At 47.8% G+C, this 24,894-nt stretch overlaps 2 protein-coding genes and 1 pseudogene across 2 annotated transcripts; 1 reads left to right on the top strand and 2 right to left on the bottom strand.

Moving 5' to 3' along the window:
- Positions 1-10,541: 10,541 nt before the first annotated feature.
- On the bottom strand, positions 10,542-12,398 carry LOC136492143 (probable purine permease 11). The gene is made up of 2 exons (XM_066488261.1): positions 12,201-12,398; positions 10,542-11,741 (listed from the first exon to the last, which is right to left on the bottom strand). Exons 1-2 carry the CDS (start codon positions 12,396-12,398, stop codon positions 10,578-10,580), a joined length of 1,362 nt encoding a protein of 453 aa, XP_066344358.1. The 3' UTR covers positions 10,542-10,577.
- Positions 12,397-13,248, top strand: LOC136492144 (receptor like protein 29-like). Its single transcript, XM_066488262.1, has one exon. It carries the CDS (start codon positions 12,397-12,399, stop codon positions 13,246-13,248), a length of 852 nt encoding a protein of 283 aa, XP_066344359.1.
- Positions 13,249-20,387: 7,139 nt separating this feature from the next.
- LOC136494294 (probable purine permease 11) lies at positions 20,388-22,701 on the bottom strand (annotated as a pseudogene).
- Between the last annotated feature and the right edge of the window lie 2,193 nt (positions 22,702-24,894).

Here is a 24,894-nt window from a genome sequence, read left to right on the forward strand (position 1 = left end):
TACAAGGATCCATCTATGCCCACCAGAAGAATCCTCCATACAACAGCCACTCCTCAAGCTACACCTGCAACAGGGATAAATAAACCCTAAGTATATAATGTACTCGCAAGACTTACCCGACTAGTGGGAATAATTTTCTGACTCCAAAGGATATGATAAGCTTTATGGTTTGTTGGGTTTCTTTATTTTCAAAAAGCAATACTAGTAGTGAATCCTTATGTATGTGTTTTATTAGCAGTCATGATTAGTTCATTAGCTAACCATTCTATGTAAGCACATGTTCTACTTTCAAGTAAGAGTTGAGCAATCAGATCTGTTCATTCCCTTTCATCTTTCAGTTCTTACTACGGTGCTAGATCGTAGCCAAGCCATACCATATCACACGGCGATTCATGAACCAATGTATCCTAGCTGGGTACTTCGAAACACATGCCCTGCTTGTACCCCAGGCATAAGCAAGACCAACCCACCATTCTCCTGTCAAGGGGGTCCAGGTCCCCGTCCAAACTTGGACTCTAAGCCCCCACTCCTAAGTCTTGGACTTAGTGTGGTGCTTAGACCTCCACCATCCCTGCCTCCAATCAGTCGGTCCGGAAAGAGCCAGAACCCATGACAAGAGAGCAACGAGCCTTCCCGCTCCCATAAGCAAGTATGTGCTCAGGATAATAAGTCTATGACCTGACTAGAATCTATTGCAACGGACGGTCCTCAACCGACATGGACAGGGAAACAGTGTAATCAAGCTATGCTCCGTTGGCCGTGGAACACAACCTATTACACCCACCAATACCCATACCATATCCCTGCCTAGTCTCCTTTTTCTTTTACCATTTTATCATGAGAGTAATAATAATAATCACCTATTATGAGTAACGGCAGGTTAGTCACGCTACCGATAGCCCAAGCATAGCAGCTACTTGACGTATGCTAGTAGGACTCATAGGTAGGTTATCTATGCATGTAGTTTCAATATAAATCTTGTAATGTAAATGCACATCACATATATATATCCATTAATCATTAAAAATAAGGGTTATGCACCGGGGCTTGCCTTGGGCAGACGGATTGTTAGCTAAGTCAGTCAGTGATAGCTCTAGGATCTCCTCCTACATGAGGATCTCCTCCTCATACTCCTTGATCACCTCCTCGTACTCATGATCGCCGGTGGTCACGATCTTCACCAACTCATTCTCTACATGCATGCAATGATGATGCAACACTTAGTATTTATGCAACAACAATTCCTAAAATAAAAATACACATGCTAAGCTACTAAGCTAGCTCTAATGACTAAGGCACTAAGCTAACTATCATATTTACCAAGCAAAGTGTTGGGTTCAACTAACACACACCTAGCTTTACAATTGAAGGATATATCTTCATTTCTACTAATGATTTAATGTATATTTGAAACAAAGAGAATTTAACTACCCTTATGTCTAGTCTATTCTAAAGCTACAAAAATTACAGTGAGCACATAATAATACCACGATGTTGTTATAAAATTTTTAGGGCTAAAGCTATCACCAATCTACCACAAAAATTCCTACAACATTTAACCTAATAATATTAAGCACTCTCAAATGATTTAATAGCTCTTGGTATCATGTATATATATGAACTAAATACACTAATAGATAGAGCACAATTTTAGGAACTTAACAAAATTTGTTTCATACTTTTTGGATACCTACATGATTTTATATGATTTACCAAAGATCAGCTCAAAAAATTCTATTAGAAAACTATTTCTAATTCCTCATGAAAAAGAAAAATGTATTCTCCCGTGCGGCCCACGCGACGTTGGCCCGCACGGAGACGGCCCGCGACGGGGAAATCCCCCGTTCATGCTGACACATTAACAAAAACACCCCTATATTATCAACAAAACATCACTTATGCAACAAGACCCTTGTACTCTCTCCTCTTTACAACGGCATGGTCCCTGGCCTCCCCCGTGCGCTCCGGCGTGGTGAGCGGTGGCACTGGCGACATTATCGGCCACCCTGGACCCTTGCAGACCTAGCTAGGGGGCCGATGCTTACCTATGGGTCGACGCACGATGATGTGTGGTGGTTGCATGAGCAGGGGTGAAGCAGAGCGGGCTCTCCCCGACGGCGGGCGACCTGCAACGGTGGCATCCGCATTCTGGTGAGCCACAACGCTAATAGAATGGTAGAGATGGGGATAAGCACTAGGGGCACACCCCAAACCTGACCGAAGTGGTGGTTCGGCCGGTGACTACCTGAGCAGTGCTGGCCATGTGCGCACGACGAGCACGGTGACAAACCGCCGCAAACACGGTAGCGTCAGTGACAGCGGGGAGGCGGTAGCGCTCCCACTGGCGTGCGCATGGTGGAGAGGGAGCCAAGGTGGGCTAGTGGTGTAGAGGAATTTGCATGGGGTGAAGTGGTGAAGGCTGGCCACGACGTGAGCGGTGACTGTTCATAATAGCATGGTGGTGGGCAAAGCTCCAAAATTGGAGCTCGGCTGAGCTACAATCAAAGCGGGGTAGGGACGACTAGAGAGGGGACATGAGGGCAGAGACACGGGCATGAGGAATTGATGAGAGGTGCTCGCTCTCTGACTCACTATGACCGTGACACGGCGGCGGCGAAAAAACAGGGGGAGAAAGAGAGAAACGGGTACGGCGGTGGGCTCGGCTCATCCTCGCCTTGGCGAGACATGGTCGGTGAGTTCATGGAGACCCACACGTAGACGCTAGCAGACAGGCACGCACGTGCCCGACTAGCGTGGCTCGCGCAGCCGCAGTGTCATAAATGACATGGCGACGGCAGTGGCAGCGTCATGACGTGAGGTAGCAGTGGCATCAAAGTGGGCCAACAATGCAGCGTGGTGCAACGGTTACAGCGTATAGACGCGGACGCGATGATGATGTGACAGTAGTGGCAGCGTCATGATGCAAGGTAGCAGTGGCGGACGCGATGGCAGCGCAGCGCGGGACAGGGCAGGCGGCAGCAGCAGCGGCTCCGCGTGGCGAGCCAGCGGCAGCCGAGCCATGGCCAGGCTAGAGGTGGCCACGGCCAGCCACGCTCGGCAACGTGCGCATGCACAACCATGTGATCGGTGTCGGGAGGCCACACGGTGACCGCGCACCCGGTGCGAACCAACCCGTGACATGTGACGCGCACGAATTTTAAAACGCTCAACACGACCAAACGGTTGCTCCAGGAGCCAAACCCAGCTTCACCATGCTCAAGATGGCATATGAGACTACCAAATTGAGCTATAACACTACACCACTCTTTAACCCAATCTCTCACAATATATTTTTAAACATAGCAATGTCTAGCTGTTGGTAGACTTGAAAATTTCTAAGTTTTTTGAGTTGGATTTGTTTTCAATTTGCGATTTCTAAGCTAGTGGAAATATTAGCAAGTAATATGATTTTTTGACCGCAAGTGTTTCACCGTCATCTACAAAGTTTGCACTTCAAACTTTATTTAAGTATCACATACATGTTCTATAGCATTTTTGCTTAATAAAAATTAGTTTTAAACCCTACTTGATGACTGTACAAATCATGGAGCAAATTTTGTTTAGCGTTTTTGTTGATCGTTTTGAGTTACAGAAATTGATCTACACACTTTATCACATGCAATAACACATAAACATGATGCTCATGACATGTTTTAGTAGATAATTTACGGTGTAACACCGAGGGTGTTACACTTGGTCACCGCCATGTCTGGCGTGTACCGCAATGTGGACGACGGTGCGGTGCATTGCCCCTTTTTGGCCGAGAGCGAGGGAGCAGGGCTTGGTCACCGCCTGGGCACCGCCGTGCCTAGGGCGGTGCACCGCCCTATTTTTTTGAGGGCAAGGATTTCGAGCAGTTGGCTAGGGGGGTCACCACCACCCTATGGCAGTGCACCGCCCCTAGCCGTCCGGTGACTTGGAATTTGAACGTTGGGGTCCGATGCCCTCGCAGAAACCAGCAGCTTTGCTCCAACGGCTCTATTTGGCTTGGGGCTATAAATAGAGGTGGAGCTCGGGCTTGAGCTAGTTGTTGAGCACCCTTAAGCCTTGGTGGCTTGTAGGTGTGCTTGGGAGCCCTCTAACTCACTTGTGCTTGCAAGAGTGTGATCCGATTGCGAGTGAGTGTGATTCTAGTGTGTTACATCATGAGGTTGCATCGAGTGGCACTAGGTGATCGAGTTGCAAGTCGGTGGTGCTTGTTACTCTTGGAGGTTGCCACCTCCTAGATGGCTTGGTGGCTTGTGACCCTATTGAAGCACACAAGAAGATTGTGCGGTGCTTCGAAGGAGGATTTGTGAGGGGATTGTGCTCACCCTGTGGGGATCGCAAAGAGCAACTTTAGTCGAGCGTGTCATTGAGCTACCCTCACTTGGCTTGTGAGGTTCTTGCGGTGTCCAATGTGTGGACGAGGTTCGTGCAACATCTCTTAGCTGCCGAACCACTAAGTGAGCGATCCACACAACGGGAGCGTAGCTTGGTGGCAACCAAGTGAACCTAAAAAAAATCATCGTGTCAACCTTGTCTTCCTATTGGTTTGCATCCCATTACATAAGCTTGTATTTACTTTTACATACATTGTGCTTGTGTAGTTGCTCTTGTAATTAGTTGACTTGTATAGCTTGTTAGTTACCTTCTTGCTTGTGTAGCATAGAAGTAGCTCCCTTGCGTGACTAATTCGGTTTAAGTAACCTTGTTAGTCAAATTGCTTAGTTTGTGTAGCTAAGTAATTTACGCTTTCTAATTTGGCATTAGTTGTCTTGTTGTTGAGCATTTCCAGTGAGCTTAGGAGCTTTGTGCTTTTGCTACTAGCATGTGTAGGAGCTCCCCGGTGCTTGAAGTACTAGTGGCATAGATTTGTGTGACCTTGCTCCTAGAATTAGTTAGGTGAGCTCTAGCTAGCCCAACACCTTTGTTGCCTAATTAGGATCTTTATAAGGTGCTTTAGAACTTAGATAGAGGGGTGTAGTCTTGGCTAGACCGATAGTTTTAATTCCGCATTAGTTTCGGTTAGCCGACGTGATTAATTTTAAAAAGGACTATTCATCCCCCATATAGTCTGCCATCTCGACCCTACAACTTCCTCCACCCTCCACCACTCTCCTTGATTGACTTTTGCTTTCTTTTGGATCTGGTGTCAACCTGTGCAACACTGACGGGCTAACACCTAACCTTTTGCTTTCTGCTGGTTATGCGCTTGAGGAGATGGCTAACTATATATGATGGGTTGTACATGACGATGCACTGATGTTGTGGTGCATCCTATGGGCTTCTGAACTTGTGAACCATTTGATGGCGTAGGGGCATGTCTAATTCTAGACATGTGCTAGTAACTATGATGCATGGTATTATTTTCTTTCATATGCTCTGTGACGATCTATTCTCATTATTGGTAACTTGTAATGTTGGTTCCTTCTTGTTTTTTTCACTAGATCCGCTGATTCATTTGCCTGACTTTTTGTTGGTTGTTTTTGGCCAGTGAGGATCAAGTACCAATGTACATGAGGTGGCACTCTTCTCTCTTGGTTGCAGTTGGTTTGTATCTTTGTTTGCCTCTTGCTGTTACTTTGGTACTTGAATTTCTACTGACATTTTGGTTTTACCATTGTTGTTGTTACTTCCTTCTAGCTTTTGCCATTCATGCCACCTATGATTGTATACTCAAATTCTTTTCAATTTAACATCTGAGGCCACAACATTGTATCTGCCTATCATGTCATTCTTTTGCCATTTACTGATTTGGGCCTATGGTGAATATACAATTACATTATATAAGATGGCACTAGAGAATCCACTTTTTCCCCTTGATTTGTTCTTCTATCTTCTGGCTCATATGTGGGAAAGGTCTAGGGAAACAAACAAGCCCTACAGTTCATCTAATTTGCTGTTTTCCTTGCTGTTTCATTTGTTCTTCCTTTGCTGTTTGGTTCTTCCAACTCTAGTGCCATCTTATACTATGCTATGGAAAAGTGATACATGATGAAAATTGATAAATTCTGAGGCCACACTTCTTCTTTGCCTATGATACGCAAATAGTGACTGATTTGTTGTGCTCTTCATCGGCTTGCTTTTTGAGGTCATCAATTTGGCAGTATCTTTAATGGATGGCCTAATCAGCAAACTCATGGACTACACATTTTACTAATGACTGAGGCAATGTTCATCCACTTACACTCTTTAGCCTGTGATGTAACTTGTAGCCTGTTAAGACCTGAGGCATAATCTAGTTGCAATGTATCAGTTTGCTTTTTCAGGTCTTCAATCTCATGCTAATCAAATAGATGACCTAAGAGGCAACCTCATGTAGTGCAGCTTGTTTACATATCTACTGAGGCATTTCTGTTTCCTTTTTCACCTGAATTTTAGTAGCCTATGATGCAACTTGTACCTAAGGCTTCCTTTCTATCTTCACTGCAGAGTTATGGCTTGGTATGTTGTTTTCAAGGGAAAGGTGCCTGGTATTTACAACACTTGGCATGATTGCAGTGAACAGATTCTTACAAAGGAGCTGTGCATCGCAAGTACAGCTCCTATGAACGTGCTCTTCATGATTTCAACTTAGCTACCAACTCAAAGCCTGTTTCAAACACTTGTGCAACCTTTGCTGCAAAAGCAAATGGACCGCATTGTGTCAGGTTTTCCTTTAAAAAAATGTGACCTGATGGTTTGTGTATTGTGGTTCAAATTGACCTCTTGTAATTCATGTTAGATTTGTACTTATGGGGTGACTGGACATGTTTAGTAAGCCTGTGTGTCATCTGTGACAATGTAATGTGTTACTTAATGCTAAAACTGTGGTAGCAGTTCTCTGTTTTGTTCATTTCTTACTTGGAATGCTTCACAGCCGGCAATACTGCATGAAATGTTGTCTAGGCAAACAAACACTATCCTCAACTGGTAGTTGGGAGTTAGTTGGGTTGCCAACTCAGCTGTCCAGGAAAACAAACAAAAACTTGGCACATCCAGGCTCTAGTGGGAAATGCACCCAAAGGGGATGTTGCACCCCATGGGCATGCCTCTAGTGCCCTGGCCCTCCTGGGCCATCCAGGTTAGGCAGATCCAGGGAAACAAACACGCCCATAGTGGTGACAAACCATAAGCCAAGAACATTGTTTTTTTTTCCGAACGTACCTCAGGTACGGATTTCATTAAGCAGAAGCAGAGTTTTTTTTTTGTTACAAAGGACTGGCCGGTACTCCTAAAATTACCAGCGCAATCCCACAAGCACAAATGATACAACAAAACAGTATGGGCGTGGAGGGTAGCCTCCACCACCAAACTCTAACAGACTGAGCCTATTACAGAAAGACAAAAACAATTTGATAAGACGAAGGTTTAAACAAGGAAATGCTTCAATCAGTCGATGCATATGCACACATGACACATGGGCGCACACTGGTGGTTGGAACGTTTTTGCCCATGGCAAAGGAATACATTTCTGAAGAAAAATAAAGCGCTAATTCACGGACTCAATTAACTAGATAATAACAGAGCGCGCGATTCTTTTTTCAGCTATATATATATGGAGATAGATATGCAGCTCAATCATTTAGTAGAGTCCCACTGAAATCGACATGTTCCACTTGTTACCATGTCGATGATTAGGGCAAAAGACTAGTTTCGCAAGCCGATTCATCAAGCCAACCAGGTGTGTGAAAGGAGGTCTGACAAGCTACCGTTTCTTATTGGAGCTAGCTCTAACCCCTGCGTTTCGTCAAGTGGTTCTGCACTACGGGTAGATTCCTCGGAGTTACCTGACACTTGTATATCAGTTTCAGTCTTAAGTAGCAGTCGCATATGAAAGGAGGAAGCTTAGACACGTATAAATCTCCTTCAGTTTTGCAGCTGCTGAAAGGCACGTGCCACCTCCTGACTGTAAAATCCAGGGAGGATCCAAGAGGAAGCTGTCGTTCTTGCATGTTTGGCTGGTAGACTGCATAGTAGATTTCGGATGATTTTGGATAATTCAATAGTATTCTGTGAGAGAGAATAAGCTGAAACAAACTGAAACAAGCCATAACATGACCAGCCGAACACCATGATGTCTTCCCATGAATAGCGGTGATTACTATTTCGCTCCCTTGTCGATCGCATTTCGCCGGCTATCTTATACTGTTCCTCCTACTCTGAGCAACGACGGCGGCAGAGCGGAATCTATCGGGCCAAGTTTAGTTGGGCAAAGTTTGCGCAGGCAAATTTTGCATAGTGAAGATTCCTTACTGTAGCATTTCGTTTGTATTTGTGAATTATTGTCCAAACATTGACTAATTAGGCTCAAAAGATCCGTCTCGCAAAGTTAAAGCAAACTGTGCAATTAGTTTTTAATTTCGTCTACATTTAGTACTCCATGCATGTACCACAAGTTTGATGTGACGGGAAATCTTCTTTTTATATAGTACACTTTTCAGGAGTTTAGAGGAACTAAACAAGGGCCTTGTTTGATATACTACTAGTTGGTTGATTAGACATTTTTCTATACGAATATCTCTTGACTCTTAAGCAGAGGACGATCTTTTTCTTCTCTTCCCATGATTGCTTTGAAAAGTATCCAGGATGCGTCCCACGATTGGAGAATCCAAAGTTCCAAACTACTACTTGATCCAGCTTTGAACTAGAGCTGTGTTTGGTTCACTTGAACTGATAAGTAGTAGTGGTTAAAAATAGTTAGTCCATATAAACACGCAGGCTAATAACTAGTCCAAGATAATCAGTGAACTGTACTTCCGTCAACAAAGAACCGAACTTTCAGCATTTTTATTTGGCGCAGTCAGACAGGAACTTCCATACATCGTGATGTGATGACTTATAAAAAAAAGTGCTGTGATGTGATCGCAGCAGAAAAAAAACCCAATGATTATTCCGCGGAGATTTTTGCGGCTTGGTTTTGTTCGTCAGATTTCTCGGTTACTCTTCTTAGTTTTGGCACCTTCGCCACCTCTAAGCACCTCTCATCAAAGACAAAAAACAAGATATGCGATCTGGTGAGAGTTCTCATTCTAGATATTGTATATATACATTTTTTGAACTGTTATTGTTTTTATTTATTGAATGATGAATGCTATTTCTTTCTATAATTTACTAGCAAATATACCCGTCCGTTGCAACGGGATGTACTGCATGTTGCACGATCACTTGGAAGAGATCTTTGTCTCAGAGATTTCGTCAACGATCATGTCATATGTTCCAATACGTCTTAGAATCCAACGCAAGAATGCAGAACATTTAATGGAGTATTTATTTACATTGTGTGGAACCTGTGGAAGAAAAGAAATAGGCATAAGCCGTCTCATTGACCAAGGAATATATTGTTTAAAGGCACATGGACATGTGTATTGTAGGGTAAAACAACAGGTGTGTGAGTGGTGGCTATTTGTGTTTGTCCTATGACTGGTGTGTTTGGCACTATGAGTGCTCGTGTACCTAAACCATTTGTTATTTTTAATTGAACAGCAGAATTCCTGCCTTTACTTAAAAAAAAAGCACTTAGCCCCACATACTTACACTACACAGAGAATGAGAGATTCTCCTGATATCAGTTTCACTGTTTCAGCCCGAGGAAGTAGCAGTCAAATATGAAAGGAGCAAGCTTGACAAGTATAAATCCTCTAAAATTTTGCATCCTCTGACAGGCACGTCGCCGCTTTGTAGAATCCAGGCAAGATCCAAAAGCAAGCTGCGTCCTTGCATGTCAATGTCTTCTTCCCCATACAGAGCAGCTGACTAGCTCCGTTGTACATCGCATTGCGACGCCTATTCCCCATACAGACCTGACTTGCTCGAGGGATTAATCGTGACGACCCGGAGAGGAGTGGGTTCAGAACTTCAGGTCTTTGTTGATAGGGTGGTTTGTTTGGACACAAAGGTTTCGTAAGCCATTTTCTCTATGGCTGTGATTGCATCACGATGCATGTACCCAAAATACAACAAAGGGATAAATATGTGGTTGCCTTTTGATTTGAAAAGTACTTCGTCATCTCACAATCGGAGGATCTAATCAACTTATCCAGGTTTGAACTACTACTACCTCCATCCTATAAAAAGAATGTAATTCTACTTCTATTCTTAGTGAAACTATTGATTAATAAATTTATGTAAAAGAGTATAAATATTTATGACATAAAATAGACATATATTATAGTATCATAAATATTAATGTTTTTATTAAATTTAGTTAAAATTGAAATAGTTTGACAGCGCAGTGAACTACTACTACTGTACATCTGTCGACAAAGAACCGAACTAAACTTTCGGCATTTTCCAGTGGCATCGACAGGAACTTCCATACAGACTTAAGCCCCGTTTAGATGCGATTTTTTTGGGTTTTTGGCTACTGTAGCACTTTCGTTTGTATTTGGCAAAAAATTATCCAATTATGGACTATTTAGGCTTAAAAGATTTGTCTCGCCAATTACGGACAAACTGTGCAATTATTTATTCTTTTTACCTACATTTAATACTCTATGCATGTGCCGGAAGATTTGATGTGACGAGGAATCTTGAAAAATTTTGGATTTTGGGTGAGATCTAAACAGGGCCTTAAGTAATGTGATAGTGGTAGTGGCATAAAAAAAAAACAAGCACTATTCTGCGGAGATTTTTGCAGCCTGGTGTTGTTCGTCAGACTTCTCGGCTATCTTCTTAGCCTTGGCACGGTCATCGAGGTAGTGCTGATACACGTAGGACAGGAGCCCCCACACTCCTATGAGCATGGCCATCAGCTTCACCCCGTCCATCCGGTCGCCGAGGAAGATCACGGCGATGACCGGAGACAGCGGCGTGCCCACCGTGCTGATGACGTTGGTGAACAGCGATGACACCGCCGCGACCAGCCCCATGAGGCCCATCGTGCACAGCTGCCACGAGACGGCCGTCCACGCCAGCGTCATCGCGTACGCCACCTCCCCCTTCTTGTACGCCTCCATCTCCCCGGCGATGGTGCGCCACTCCCCGGAGGCGAACAGCCCGGCCACGGACACGCATGCCGCCGCGGTGTTGCTCCAGAACTGCATCTCCAGCACGGTGCGGAGCGTGTCGCTCTTGAGCACCTCATCGAAGGTGAGCTGCGTCAGGGACAGGATCAGGGAGAACAGCGCCGACGCCGACAGCGTCAGCGCGAACCCCGCCGGGAACTTCCCCTTCGGGATGCTGCTGCCGGTCTCGTCCGAGCCGTGGTTCATGGCGACGAGCGCGGCCGAGAAGGTGAGCAGCACGACGGAGTTGAGGACGAGCGCCCGGAACTTCTCCTTGTTCAGGAAGTAGGCGAAGACGGCGTTGAACGAGACCTGGCTCGCGCAGATGATCGAATAGGTTGACATCGGCAGGTACAGGAGGCCGTACGAGTACATCAGGTTGTCGCCGGCGAGGAGGACGCCCAGGCCGGCGTAGATGGCGGCGATCTTGACGAGCGGTGGCCGATTAGCCGCGGCCGCCACGGAGGAGGACGGCCTGGTCCGGAACCGGAAGTAGAGGAGCAGCGGGATGGCGAGCGGCGTGCCGCAGGACTGCACCACCGTCTGCATCCACAGGCTGTTGCCACCCTGGTCGTAGTAAATCCTGCCAAGGAGCGTGGCCACGCCCTGCCCGCCGAGAATGAACACGATGTTGATAAGGACCACCGCCCACCACGCCAGCCGTTTCGATAGTGGTGGCCGCGGCGCCTCAGTTGCACGACATGCACCACCGTTCTCTGCTCTGTGTCCATGATCGTCTCCACCAGCTTCTTGGCCTCGGATACGAGGGTGAACCTAAGAGGCTTGCCGTAGCGTTGCTTTCACTTGGTGTGAGCTTTTATGATTATCCCAAACCTTGACGTGGAGGAAGGTTTGGTGACCAAACACATAATCTTTAAGCTCCAACTTGGACTATGGGTGGCGGTTGTCCCACATATACCACGGGATACATCGCGCATATCTCCTTGGGTGTTTGCCTCTAGTGGTACTTCATCTCTTATTTACTAATTTACTTTTCACACTAGATATATGTCCGTGCCACGGGTCATTTCTCACCTAAAGCGACATGCTTGGCTTAACGTTTAGTAAAACAGCTTTACCTGGCGGTTGAAAACAGTGGATTGTCGGTAGTATCCTTTTATTTTATTTTTTCTTCATTCATTTTTTTCTGTCACTTATTTTACTTTTTTTTTCTCTTTTTCCCTATCCTTATCTATCTTCTCCATCTACGTATGCTTCTGCATCTACGTATACGCACATCCAAACAGCTAGCACGCGGGCTCCTTTCCTTCGGGCTCGCAGCCTCGCCTCCGTCGCCGCGTCACGGGCATCTGCGCCCGCCCATCCGCGTCGCTCCTCCTCCTCTAGGACCCTCACCCTCCCCCCCGCCGTCCTGTATCTCCTCTCCCTCCTCGCCTTGTTCCTGCAGGTGGCCACGGCCGCCGCGGCCATGGACCCCGCCGAGCGGGAGACGCTGCTCCGCGTCATGGAGTCCGTCTCGGCCGACCGCGACTGGCGCGAGGCCGCCGGCGACGACCCCTGCAGCTCGCCGTGGCCGGGGCTCGAGTGCAGGCCCGAGACTACTCTCGGCGCCAATAACGGCGGCGCGGCGCGGATGCACGTCGCGCGCCTCGACTTCAAGGTGCCGCCCAACCCAACGTGCAAGGACACGGCGACGTTCCCGGTGGCCGTGTTCGCGCTGCCGGAGCTCCGTGCGCTGTTCCTCGTCGGGTCCTTCAAGAACCCCGACGCCGTGGCCGCCTTCGCGCTGCCGCCGGCGTCCAACCTGTCGTCGTCGCGTCTGCAGCAGCTCAGCGTCCGCGCGAACCCGTCGCTGTCCGGCACGCTGCTGCTGCAGCTGTCCAGCCTCCGGTCGCTGCAGGTGCTCACTGCTCACCGTGTCGCAGAACGCGCTAGTCCGGGGCGTCGTTCCGCGGGGCATCGACGAGCTCGCGGGCCTCGTGCACCTCGACCTCAGCTACAAGCCTACAACTCCCTCACGGGCCCGATCCCGAGCGCGCTCGGCGACCTGCGCGGCCTCGACCTTAGCTACAACTCCTTCTCTGACCTCAGCTCCAACAACCTCACCGGCGGCGTCCCGTCCGCCCTCACCCGCGTCAGGGCTCTCAGCAACAACGGCAGCTGGCTCTCACGTTCCTGGCGCTCAGCAACAAAGGGATGCGCGACTTCTGGTTTTCCGAATCGGCATAGGAGGATTTGGGGCGCGCGCACGAAAAGTTTTTTGACGAAAGCGATTGGTATTTTTAAGTGGTTATTATTAACAGATTTTGCTATGTCTTGATTTCTTTACTTCAGATAGTAGTTCTAGGCAGTCTTAGGATTGCTTTATGTTGCTAAACTCTTTGGGTTAGATAACCAAATAACACTAGATGCACATCTTGTATATTAGCTTGTTTAGTTCGTCTTGTTTAGTTTGGATTGAGCCTCAGGAGTAGAAAATTTTTGAGAGAATTCCTTATTTGACACCAGACAAATGACCTGTTCCTTTCTTGGCCCTCAAAAAATTTCCGTTCCCTATTTGACATCGAGTTCAACTTTCGTTCCTTATACGACACTCCGTCGGGTTTGCCATTCGTGAACCGTTAACTGACATGTGGGCCCCACCACCATTCTCCCCTTCTCCTCCCCTTCTCGGCAGGGGAGTGGCCCCGCGACGGCGGCGCTTGGACGGGGCGCATCCGCTCGTGGAGGTGGCGGCGCAGGCGCGCTCGCGCGGCCAGGGGCGCGTCCCGTCCCCGTGGCGTGTCAGTTAACAGTTCACGGATGGCAAACCCGACGGAGTGTCGTATAAGGAACGAAAGTTGAACACGGTGTCAAATAGGGAACGGAAATTTTTTGAGGGCCAAGAAAGGAACAGGTCATTTGTCTGGTGTCAAATAAGGAATTCTCTCAAAATTTTTAGATGACCTAATTCACCCCCTCCGACATGATTAGTGTGATCTCTTGCTAAGGACATGATTAGTGCGATGGTCCTAAGGGCTCATTGGCTTGTGCCTTTGTAGAAGAACATCACGGTCGAAGTTCTAAGGGGTTTTAGTTTTGCATAGGTTAAAGTCGTTGCTTTAAATTTTTAGAGCCCAATTCAACATCTGCCCAACACCCCCCTCAGGCCATTCGGTCCTTACGATGTGGTGGTCTCTTTCTAGAAGTGTTGGTTGTGTAGGTGGTGATGTCTTGATGGCTTTAGCTAAAGTTTGTCTGCAAGGGCATCAAGTCCTATTTCTGTCGTTAGATATTTGCCTAAAAAGAAATATCTTTTCTAGAAAAGGTGTACCATTTAACTTTTGAAAAGACACATTTAAATAGAATCTCTTAAACCTATTCCTAATTAAGTTCAGGATGAGGTTCCCAATCTGGTTGGTGTTCCAACATCCCAAATCGAGGTGGCTCTAAACTCCAGTTTGCCTATACTTGAGTTCCTCTAGATCCTACTCGTCAGGATTACCGTGCTCTGCAGGTTGTTCGACATGTGTTCCATAGCACTTTCACTTCCTATCTTTTACCATCTTGGAATCATGTACCTTGCACGTGTGAAGTCAAAGTTGCTTCGTTGCTTTTGCGTCAAAGCTTGACAACAATGTTAGCAACCCACCGGTAGACACAGGGTGGACTAACATGATCTCAGGTAACCGATACAGTAAGGAATGGAGTTCAGGGGGAAGTAGCAAGCAGGGGAAATCAGAGAGGAAGAGGAGCAGGGGGGTGGTACAGAGGAAGAGGAGGTTGGGGAAGAGGAACAGTAGCTAGGAGAAGAGAGGATGAGTTGTATTCTGAATATTCGATGCCCTGCGAAAGGTACTCCTGATTCCTTTTGTAGCTGATGCTCCGGACAGCCTGCGTGTAGGCCCACATGGCAACGTCCCTGACATTCCCCCCTCCTTGAATTGCGACTTGCCCTCAAGTCGCAGCACTGTTCGTCGACGAGCTTGGATCGGCCGGAAAGACAACGCTGCCACCATGCTGCCGCTGGGCATGTAGCAGTAGATGAGGATTCTCTTGCCGGAGGTGGAGCAGCCTGCAGTGTTCGGTGAGGCTGATCAACTCCTCTCCCATGCTGAACAGGGCCACACAACTGTCTGACCGCCGGCTCGACTCACTGTTGAGCGGTCCGCTGAACAACTTGTGAGCACTTGTTGGAACAGACGAAGACATGCTTGCAAGAGCTATTCTCGCAACCCACGCGGACAGCGCAGCGCTTCAGCCGGCAGCACGAGCATGGAGCACCACCACAGAAGGCTGGAACGCGGCCATGGCATGGTTGACGTAGCTGGTGTTGATGATGGAGATGGATTGGGCGCTGGTGGTGACTGCAACCTTTGCTATCGTCGAAGCTGCTGTGGTAGACGCCTCGGTGACGTTGCAGGCGATGAGTGCCGCGGATGTGCTGGTCGGTAGGTTGGGGTGCGTGAACATGGAAACGACCGTGCGGGCACAGTGTAACCATGGAGCTTGAGGGCGTAGTGCTCCATATGTGCGGCAGTGTCGATGGAGACGAGCACGTCTGGGTCGAGCTCGTGCACATCCGGTGTCGGCGGCGCACTCGTGCGTGAACTGCACTTGCTCAGGGGCGCACTCAAAATGGTTGCCACCAAGTGTTGAACACCTTGAGGGCCAGGTTGGAGGCAGCTCGCCGGAGAGGATGAGGGCCTTGATGTCGCTGAGCGCGGCGAGCTACGCGGGACTGGTGTCGTTGAGCCTGTTGCCCGCGAGGATGAGCTGCTGCAGCTTGATGAGGCAGTCCACAGAGTCTGGGAGCGCGACGATGGAGTTGCAGCTGACGCCCAGCTTCTGGATCGAGACAAGGAGGCTGATGCAGTAGGGCAGCTTCCGCAGGTACTAGAAGTTCTGGCGCACGTTGAGTGTCTCCATGTCGTCGAGGTTCTCCAGCCCGTCGATCAGCGCGCGGAGGCCATTGAGGCGCGCACCCAGCGACCGCAGTGCTCCCAGACATTTTGTCGAGCAGTTGGTGGACGCGTCACAGTTGAGGGACCTGGCCACGATTGAGAAGTCCGACGGAGTCACAGCTCTACCGATGGCGCCGAGGGTGGGCTCCATGTTGTCGGTGCTTGTCGAAGGGGCTTGGGGCAGCGATAGAGGCGAGTTGGTCATGGAGTTGCAACCGATGGTGTCGGTGGCGCCGATGGCCACGGCTGGCGCATAGGGCACGGTGAAGGCGAGGGTCGTTGGGGTAGCAGTCGAACAAGACGGCGCAGGCGGCCTCAAGCGAAGCCGAGGTGGACGAGGAGACACACGCTGCGGTCGGTGAAGTTGAGGCGGGCACGGAGGAGCACGCCGTGGTTCGCGAAGCCGAGGCAGGCGCGGGTGAGCACGCCTTGGTTGGTGAAGCCGAGGTGGACGAGGCCGAGGTAGGTGTAGAGGAGCACGCCGTGGTTGGCGCAGCCGAGGCGGACGCGGTGGGGCGCGCCATGGTCGGCGAAGCTGAGGCGGGCACGGAGGAGTGCGCCGTGGTTGGCGCAGCCGAGGCGGACGCGGTGGGGCACGCCATGGTCGGCGAACCCGAGGCGGGCACGGAGGGGCACGCCGTAGTTGGAGTAGCGAAGAACCAGTATGGACATGAACAGCAGGCTCCGCTTCCTGGCGCACCAGGAAAACACCACGAGCATGATGCCCGAGGCAAGGACACCAGAGTAGGCGATGGAGAGCAGGCGGATGTCGAGGTTGAGGCGCCACAACGCGACGTCGCAGTCGGTATCCATCGTCATGACGCCAGGCGGTGGGTGGTGCGCAGAGGATACAGCGGCGGCGCACCTCGCGGTAGTGGACGCGGCCGCTGGTGCCCACGGAAACCCACGAGATCGAGACGTGCACGCTCTTCATGGCCATCGCGGATGCAGAGGGAGGCACGGGCATGGGCATGTCCCGAGCAGAGGAGCAGGTGGAGAAGACCGCAGAGCCGGGGATGCCCTCGATGACCACGGGGCTGCACTCGACGAACTTCTGGATGGCGTCGAGCGGCGCGTGGGGTCGTTGGAGGTGAGGCCGCTCTCAATGCGGATCTGGTCGGAGGCGATGGAGTCGCCGTGGTACAGGGTGGACAGCTGAACCGTCGGCAGCGACGGCGTGGTAGCGATGGCGGTGGAGGCTGGCCCGTTGAAGGACTGTCGGAGCCCGTCCAACTGAGACTCCAACTCCTTGCGCATCGCGCGAATCTCTCCCAGGAGCAACTGGTAGTCGAGAGGACCCATGGAGTAGTGGTGGTGGATTTCATGGTGCTACAGGATTAGGCTCCGAGTACCAATTTGTTAGCAACCCACTGGTAGAACACAATCATAGGGTGGACTAACACGATCTCAGGTAACTGATACAATAAGGAATGGAGTTTAGGGGAAGTAGCAAGCAGGGGAAATCGGAGAGGAAGAGGAGCAGGGGGGGCGATACAGAGGAAGAGGAGGTTGGGGAAGAGGAATAGTAGCTAGGACAAGAGAGGATGAGTTGTATTCTGAATATTCGATGCCCTGCGGAAGGTACTCTTGGTTCCTTTTGTAGCTAATGCTCCGGACAACCTGCGTGTAGGCCCACATGGTAGCGTCCCTGACAAACAATGACACATGACGTGTCCCGTCTGTGTGTTTGTCTTTATATGCTAGCAGCTGGCTATTGTGTGGGTATGAACGTGGGTCATGTCTTTGTACCGAACTTCTTTTGTTCACAACTGAGTGGCAGAGTTCTCGTCTTTTCATTAAAAAACACTCATGTGTGATTGGTAGTGCATGAGATTTCCTACAATAACTCACTCGAAACAAATTATTGCCCACAAACTTGTTCGGGACATATCTCGAAATCTCAACTTACCCTTTTGTAGCCAAAATCTAAATGCTAAAGCTCCACTAAGGACGTCCGTCCCACGTCTATCTCGTTCGGACACTACTGTTGGTCCTGCAGACCAGCCCACAGGCCTGCTCCCCTCACTATGGCATACACGGTTTTCTCCAAAAAAAAAAGAGAGAGCGATATTTTCCCCATCACACATCGGCTCCTACGCACCGTCCGCCCTTCGCTCGTCATCTCCGCGAGGCTGCTTGTCGCGGGCAGCAAGCCTGTCGACCGACTGTCGTTGCTCCCCGACCGCCGCTCACCCATGGAGAGGGAGACGCCGCCCGACCGCCACTACCACCTCCACCATGAGGGCCGGATGCCTGGTCGGCGGCCAGGAAGACCTCTGCCTCCGCGCTGCCCAGCTCACCGCGGCTGGGTGTGGAGCTCGCCTGCGTGCAGCTCACGGTAGCCAACGGCAGCCCGGGCGGAGCTGCACACATCTCGTGCCCGCCTACCCAGTTCGTTGTGGTCGGGGCGGAGCGTAGCTCGCGATGGCCGGGATGAAACTGCACACGCTGACGAGGCTCCTTTCTCCCAACCGGCAAGGAGATGTTGCGCTGAAACTGCATATTACAAGCGCCTGTTTCAAGTGTTTCAATTATTTCAGAGGTACGTTGCAAGTATTTTATATCGTTGTTGCAAAAGTAGATCGTGATGTTGCACATGTTGCAATGATATTTTCAAGTGTATGTCCTAAATGTTTCATCTGCTTCAGACGTATGTTACAAGTGGTTCAAATGGATGTTGCAAAGTAGATCTAGATGTTGCATATACATACATATTGCAAGCGTACGTTTCAAGTGTTTCTGGTGTTTCATACGTAAGTTGCAACTGTTTCATCTGAATGTTGCATATGTTTTGCAATGGCTACACACATGTTTTCTTGGTGTTTCGGACGTATGTTGCAAGTGTTTCAACTGTTTCGAACGTATGTTGCAGAATGTTTCATCTGCATGTTGCAGTGGGACCTAGCTGCCGAGTTGCGTGTGGGAGCAGAGGGGGCGCGAGCGGTAGGCGCGAGCAACGGAGTAGGCGCAGATCGAGATGCGGCCCCACGTGGGGCCGCGCAAGCATGAGAAACGAAGCGGCATGGGCCCCCACGTGATGCAGACACGGACATGTGGGCGGGCGCAGCATCATGCGTACACAGGGGCGTGGGCACATTAGGCGTGGATGTCTAGACGCTAGCCCCATCCGGACGTCTGGGCGCTAGCTTATGCTGACATACGTGGTTGACATTTTTTTGGGTGTGGTATGGTGGGTGGTTTGGAGGGGAGAAAAGAACATACTATAAACTCAGGTTTAAATATGGCTAAACAACGCTTGGATAATATTTTTTGTCGATAATGTCGCCCCCTTCACCCAAAAATATCTAGCTTAAACATGGCTAACTTATCTATTTTACCAATGCTGTCCCCAAAAGATTCATGTGAAGTGAAGCTCCACACTGGACCACAGAGTATGTGAAGTGGCAGAAATGAGGACTGAAAGTTCGTTTCATTTCAAGGCTTTGTTCTATAGGGAGTAGGGGTGCAAACGGATCCAATATGAAGTGATATCGCTGATCCTATATTTCTTTTTTGATTTAGATTCGGATACGGATAGTTTCAACTATGTCGAATAGGATACGAATGAATATCGACATCATAAATATGTTATTATTTAATTATTTAGATACAGTATTGGATGCTGAATATCTAAACTTGGATATGGACGGATTTGAACTTCTCTAAATTGATTAGGACTCTAATATGGTCGGAAAATATTCATACCATTTGTACCCTAATTTGGAGACAAGAAAAGGGGGAGCTATAGTGAAAATTTTGGAAATTATGTAGCAATTTCATTAATATAGTTGCACGTTTGCAATTTATGGTGTTTTTATGCACTATTGCACTTTACGGTTTTGTATGCACGTTATATCAACAGTGCACAGCTTCAAACACATGCGAGCTGTTCCCGTAGGCATTTATGTGGTTCATGCTTCATACACCTATGTTTTTTAAGGCCCTAAATCTAATATAATAAAATAAGTACTACTTCCCGTTAGACTTGAGCATTTAGCGGGACGGGCTTACTTCGGCCTGGTGCAAAAAAAAAAAAAGCCTGGTTGTTTTGGGCCAAAAATACCCTGCCTATACCGTCCCATTGGGCGAGTCGGGCCTGATTTTTCGGGTCAGGTTTAGGCCTAGGCAGTCCACCAGCGTAGTTTAATGTGTAAAATAGCTAAAATAAATATTTTTGGTCGGGCTCGGACTGAGAAAAATCTTTTTTAGATAGCAGGATCTATGTTCAAGCCTTGTCCACTAAGACTCGTGGACGTGCCGGGCCAAGTTGGACTCAATTTGCTCGGGTCTGCTTCTGGTCATAACTCATAAAAATTACTTGGTGGCTGACAAATATCTAGTATAAAATCTAAAACTTTTGATAGTTTTGTTTAGGAGCTAAGTTTACATATGATAAACTCTAATAACACACTCAAGAACAAAATTTAGAAGGGACAACAGATAACAGAGTTCCAATAAAGAATTACAACGTCAACAAAAGAGCTATACATAATTTCACCTATAAATCTATATATGATGTTTATTCCGATCCATGTCCCACACCCTTACACATATGCCGCATATGCAAAACAAAAATAAGACCAATAGTAACTAAAAGAAAATTTATATAGCTATGCTAAAAAGCTATACTTTCCTCCTGCTGAAATGTACTTAAATTAACATAAGTAATGAACATCTATCATCTCGCAGGAAACAAACTAAACGAGACAAACGGTAAAGAGCTATCTATCACAAGAAAATTGTAGACCCTAGGAATCTCCCCCTATGCACTTCTAGCTTTCTTACCATCGAGATAGTTTTGATAGAGATATGAAAGAAAACCCCATATCGAAATTAGCATGGCTATGATCTTGACTCCATTCATCTTGTCATGAAACGCCATCACACCAAAAAGAGGGACAATAGGTAGAGCAAATGTGCTGATCACATTCGAGAACAAGGACGATACCTCAAAAACCAAGCCCACCACCCCAATAGAAGCAACCTGCCAAGACACGGATGTCCACACCAGTGTCATCAGGTAGGAGAACTCTCCTGATTAATTGGAACCTATCCATCTCCTCTTTTAAATCCATCCATTCTCCACTTGCAAAGAGTCCAACAAGAGAAGCAAAAGTTGCCACAAGTGCAGTATATATCTGCATGTTTAAAACTGCTGAGAAGGTTTGTTTCTTGATCACATTCTCGAATGTAAGTTGCATAAGGGAAAGGATAAGTGCGTAGGTGCCTGATGCTCCTAGTGTCAACAGGAAACCCACAAGATACTTTCCTCCTATGACACCACCAGTAGGTCCATGAGATTCATGATTGGCTCCAAGGAGTAAAGCAGCCAAGGTAAGCAGTACCACGGAGTTCATGATTAAACCGGTGAGTTTCTGAGAGGTTAAGACGTATGAGAAAAAGACGTTGAAGGCCAACTGACTAGCACAGATGAGTGAAAAGGTTGAGACTGGAAGAAACCACAGCCCATGGGAATACATCATGTTGTCCGCGGTTATGATAAGCCCCAAGACAATATATATCATGGTAGTTTTTCCGATCGGAGTTTCGCTGGAAGACGACTTTGAAGGGAAAAAGAACAAGACGAAGAACAATATAGGGAAGCCAGCAGTCTGCACAAATGTTGACAGCCACTTGCTGTTGCCACCTTGGCTGTAGTAGTATCTCCCTAACAGTGTTGCTGATGTCTGACCAACAATGAGGAAGATTGCATCCGCTGCCACCACAAACCACCTTTTCCAATTCTTAGCTTTTGAGCTTCCCGATGGTCCTTCTTGAGTTGCAGGAGCTTCGGTTTTCGATGGTCCTGCGCGGTTCATAATGGATACAATGGAAGTTACTAATGATTAAGAGACGAAGTGGACAGACAAAAAAATTCTCTTTCAGGGTTTTGCATTTAACACGAGTAACAACCTCCCTTTTTATTTTAGCAAAGTACAAATAGGTGAACATTGTACACATTAGGCTAATATAGGCCCCAAAAATAAATATAAAGTGGCTCACATGTGTCCTCAAGTTTCCAAAGTCCCTCACTAGCTCTCATACAACTAACATGCTAGGGTCCTATGGTATGAAATGTCATGAGGTCATGCTACTAGCGCACACCCTTTGTATAGTTTTGGAGGAGAAAAGATTACCCCCTGTTGGGTAACATGGCTGTTAATAGAAAATATCTGGAGTAGTAGCATTTTCATTCTTCTGTGAAAATATATTATGATAAAACTACCTTTACATGGGAAAAGCGAGAACGTTGTGCTGGTTTTATATATAGTTCCATATCTACATTATGTGTGATTGACGATAGAGCACTGAATCACAATCTTTTGCAAAAAAAAAAGCCTTAGAAAATTCTAAAAAGAAAATAACTGTAGAATAAGAACAACCATCCCACGCATTGAAAAGATACTAAATGCTGAAATTCAAATCCTGCAAAGAACTCGCCCAACTTCTCCAATCCAAGGAAATAAAAATGCGATATACAAGAGAAACAACGTGCAAGAGAAATGGTATAGATCAAGTGGCCGACAAAGAACATAATAATAACAAATTAAACGTGAGATCAAATCAAACATGGAGCAGCTAGCAACATATTTAACTGACCCGGGATTTGTATCTGAACCTCGGCGGTGGTGTTCGCATTGGCGCCTCCGCTGTTGCTGTTGCCACCGTTGTTGTCGTCGGCCATCTTCTCCGAGGAACTCTAATAACCCTCCAGTCCCAGTGAGATCGTCCAAGACAGGAGGAGGAGAAGGAGATGAGGAGGAGACGAGAGCAGTGCTGAGTGCTGTGGGGGGCAGAAAAATCGCGACGCCACCACGCGCTTCGCGGTGTTGGGAGAAGAGATAGAATAGGGTGGCATGTGTCGATCGATCGATCGTCGTAGAGGGATCCGAGTGAAGTCTCGTAATCTAATAATAGAATCAACCTTCCGGGACGACGACGACCCCGGCCGGCCTGTTCCAAGAGAAACCAGTCTGGTGGTCAGTGGTCACTGGCGAGTGCAAGGGATGTAGAACCAGCGCCCGCCCGTTACTTCCTCGGCGGCGGCCGCGCGGATGGCTGCGTTTGACAGTAGGAGAGACGAGTTGGCTCGGCTCCCTGCCGTCTGTTGCTTCTCTCGCCGCTTTCCTCTCGTCTCCAGTCTCCTCATTGCGGAGTGCGGGGCGCGCACGGTGTATGGTCCTATTTCGGTTCGCGCGGGGTCGCGCCCACGGCAGTCGGCATGCAGGGTTTTGCATGCGGATTTTCCCTCCATGTCCACGCATTTTCGGGGAAAAAAATTAGGCGAGGACCTACTAGGAGTCTAGGACGTGGTGGTGCGGAGTTTTCATTTGATAGGTAGGCCACATCTATCGTTTAACCACACGCAAGGTAAATCAGATGCCCCATAATCCACGCGTCAGCTGCACATCTTGGTGAGGACCATCAGTACCGAAATTTTTTATGCCCTTTCTGTGTCGCGTGGCCTCTCGTAGGTAGTTAAGCCAGGGAAAGGACGCACGGTCAGTGCACATTGGAGTGGGCAGCTGGGCGCAACCTGACGGTGTGTTGTGTGTATTGTCGTATCCAGGGCTCACACGCACTTTTACCTTTTCTCATGGAGGCGGTGTTTAGTTGGGCAAAGTTTGCGCAGATGAACTTTGCATAGTGAAGATTTTTTACTGTAGCGTTTTGTTTGTATTTGTGAATTATTATCCAAATATTGACTAATTAGGCTCAAAAGATTCGTCTCGCAAAGTTAAAACAAATTGTGCAATTAGTTTTTGATTTCGTCTACATTTAGTACTCCATGCATGTACCGTAAGTTTGATGTGACGATGAATCTTCTTTTTGTATAGTGCACTTTTCAGGAGTTTGGAGGAACTAAACAAGAAGGGCGGAAGAGGACGAGTATTGCCGTGGTTGCTTAAAGCTACTAGTGCAGAGGTACGTACAGGGACGACGGGGAGGTGCTGACGGCTGAGTGCTGACCTTTGTGCCGAATGAAGAGTTTACTTGGCATGGGTCGAATCCCACTTTCCATAGGTCACGGGCCAAATCTGCCCTTGTCCTTGTTTTTAGAGGTGTTTGTTTCTGCAGGAGATGAAAAGGGATGAACCTAGTTCATGTGTTTATTTCTGTGGCACGATTGATAGGTTTGTCCAAGATATATTCTTAGATGCAGGTTCAACTCCTAAGGCCTTCTCCAACGCACCAGCATGGTCGTCCACGTCTGCAGCGAACATCCATGTCATAGGGAGTAGTAGCCTTATAGATTGTCAGAGGCTCCTACAAAGGTCACTCCTTCGTCTGACAAAGACGCAAGCATCCATCAAATATTGTGTTGCAGCGAGGGAGCCACTGCATGTTTGGAAACCATGCCTTTTCTAGCATGTGGAATAAGGCCCTGTTTGGTTCTGTAGGTGCTTTTAAAATTCCTGTCACATCGAATGTTTGGACATATGCATGGAGTATTAAATATAGATTAATTACGAAACTAATTGCACAACTTACGACTAATTTGCGAGACGAATGTTTTAAGCCTAATTAGTCCATGATTTAACAACGTGGTGCTACAGTAAACATGTGCTAATGACAGATTAATTAAGCTTAAAAATCATCTCACAAATTAGTCTCCATTTATGTAATTAGTTTTATAATTAATCTATATTTAATGCTCCTTATTAAGTATCTAAACATTCGATGTGACATGAATTTTAGGAACGACTAAAGAACCAAACACCCCCTAAAGCACATATGTATGGTCAGACTTAGGTTAACAACTTGTGTTGGCAGTTTTGATAGCTCTGGCTGTTTCTGCTCATGTGGACCGCCGCTTTTGGTTGAAGCCAACAAGTTTGTTCGCCTGCGATGGTGAAGCCCTAAAATAAATGAACTGATTCATCCCCTTTCCACGGCGTACCCTTTTGTGTCCACTGCCCCTGTCATCAACCTCTGTCCACATGACTATAAATGAAGCTCATCATCCTCTACCGCAGGTCGGGCTTGGCATCCTCCGTTGTACCTGGCATAGATCCGACCTG

Source organism: Miscanthus floridulus, chromosome 11 (genome assembly GCF_019320115.1).
Source record: "Miscanthus floridulus cultivar M001 chromosome 11, ASM1932011v1, whole genome shotgun sequence".
In the NCBI taxonomy this organism is placed as follows: domain Eukaryota; kingdom Viridiplantae; phylum Streptophyta; class Magnoliopsida; order Poales; family Poaceae; genus Miscanthus; species Miscanthus floridulus.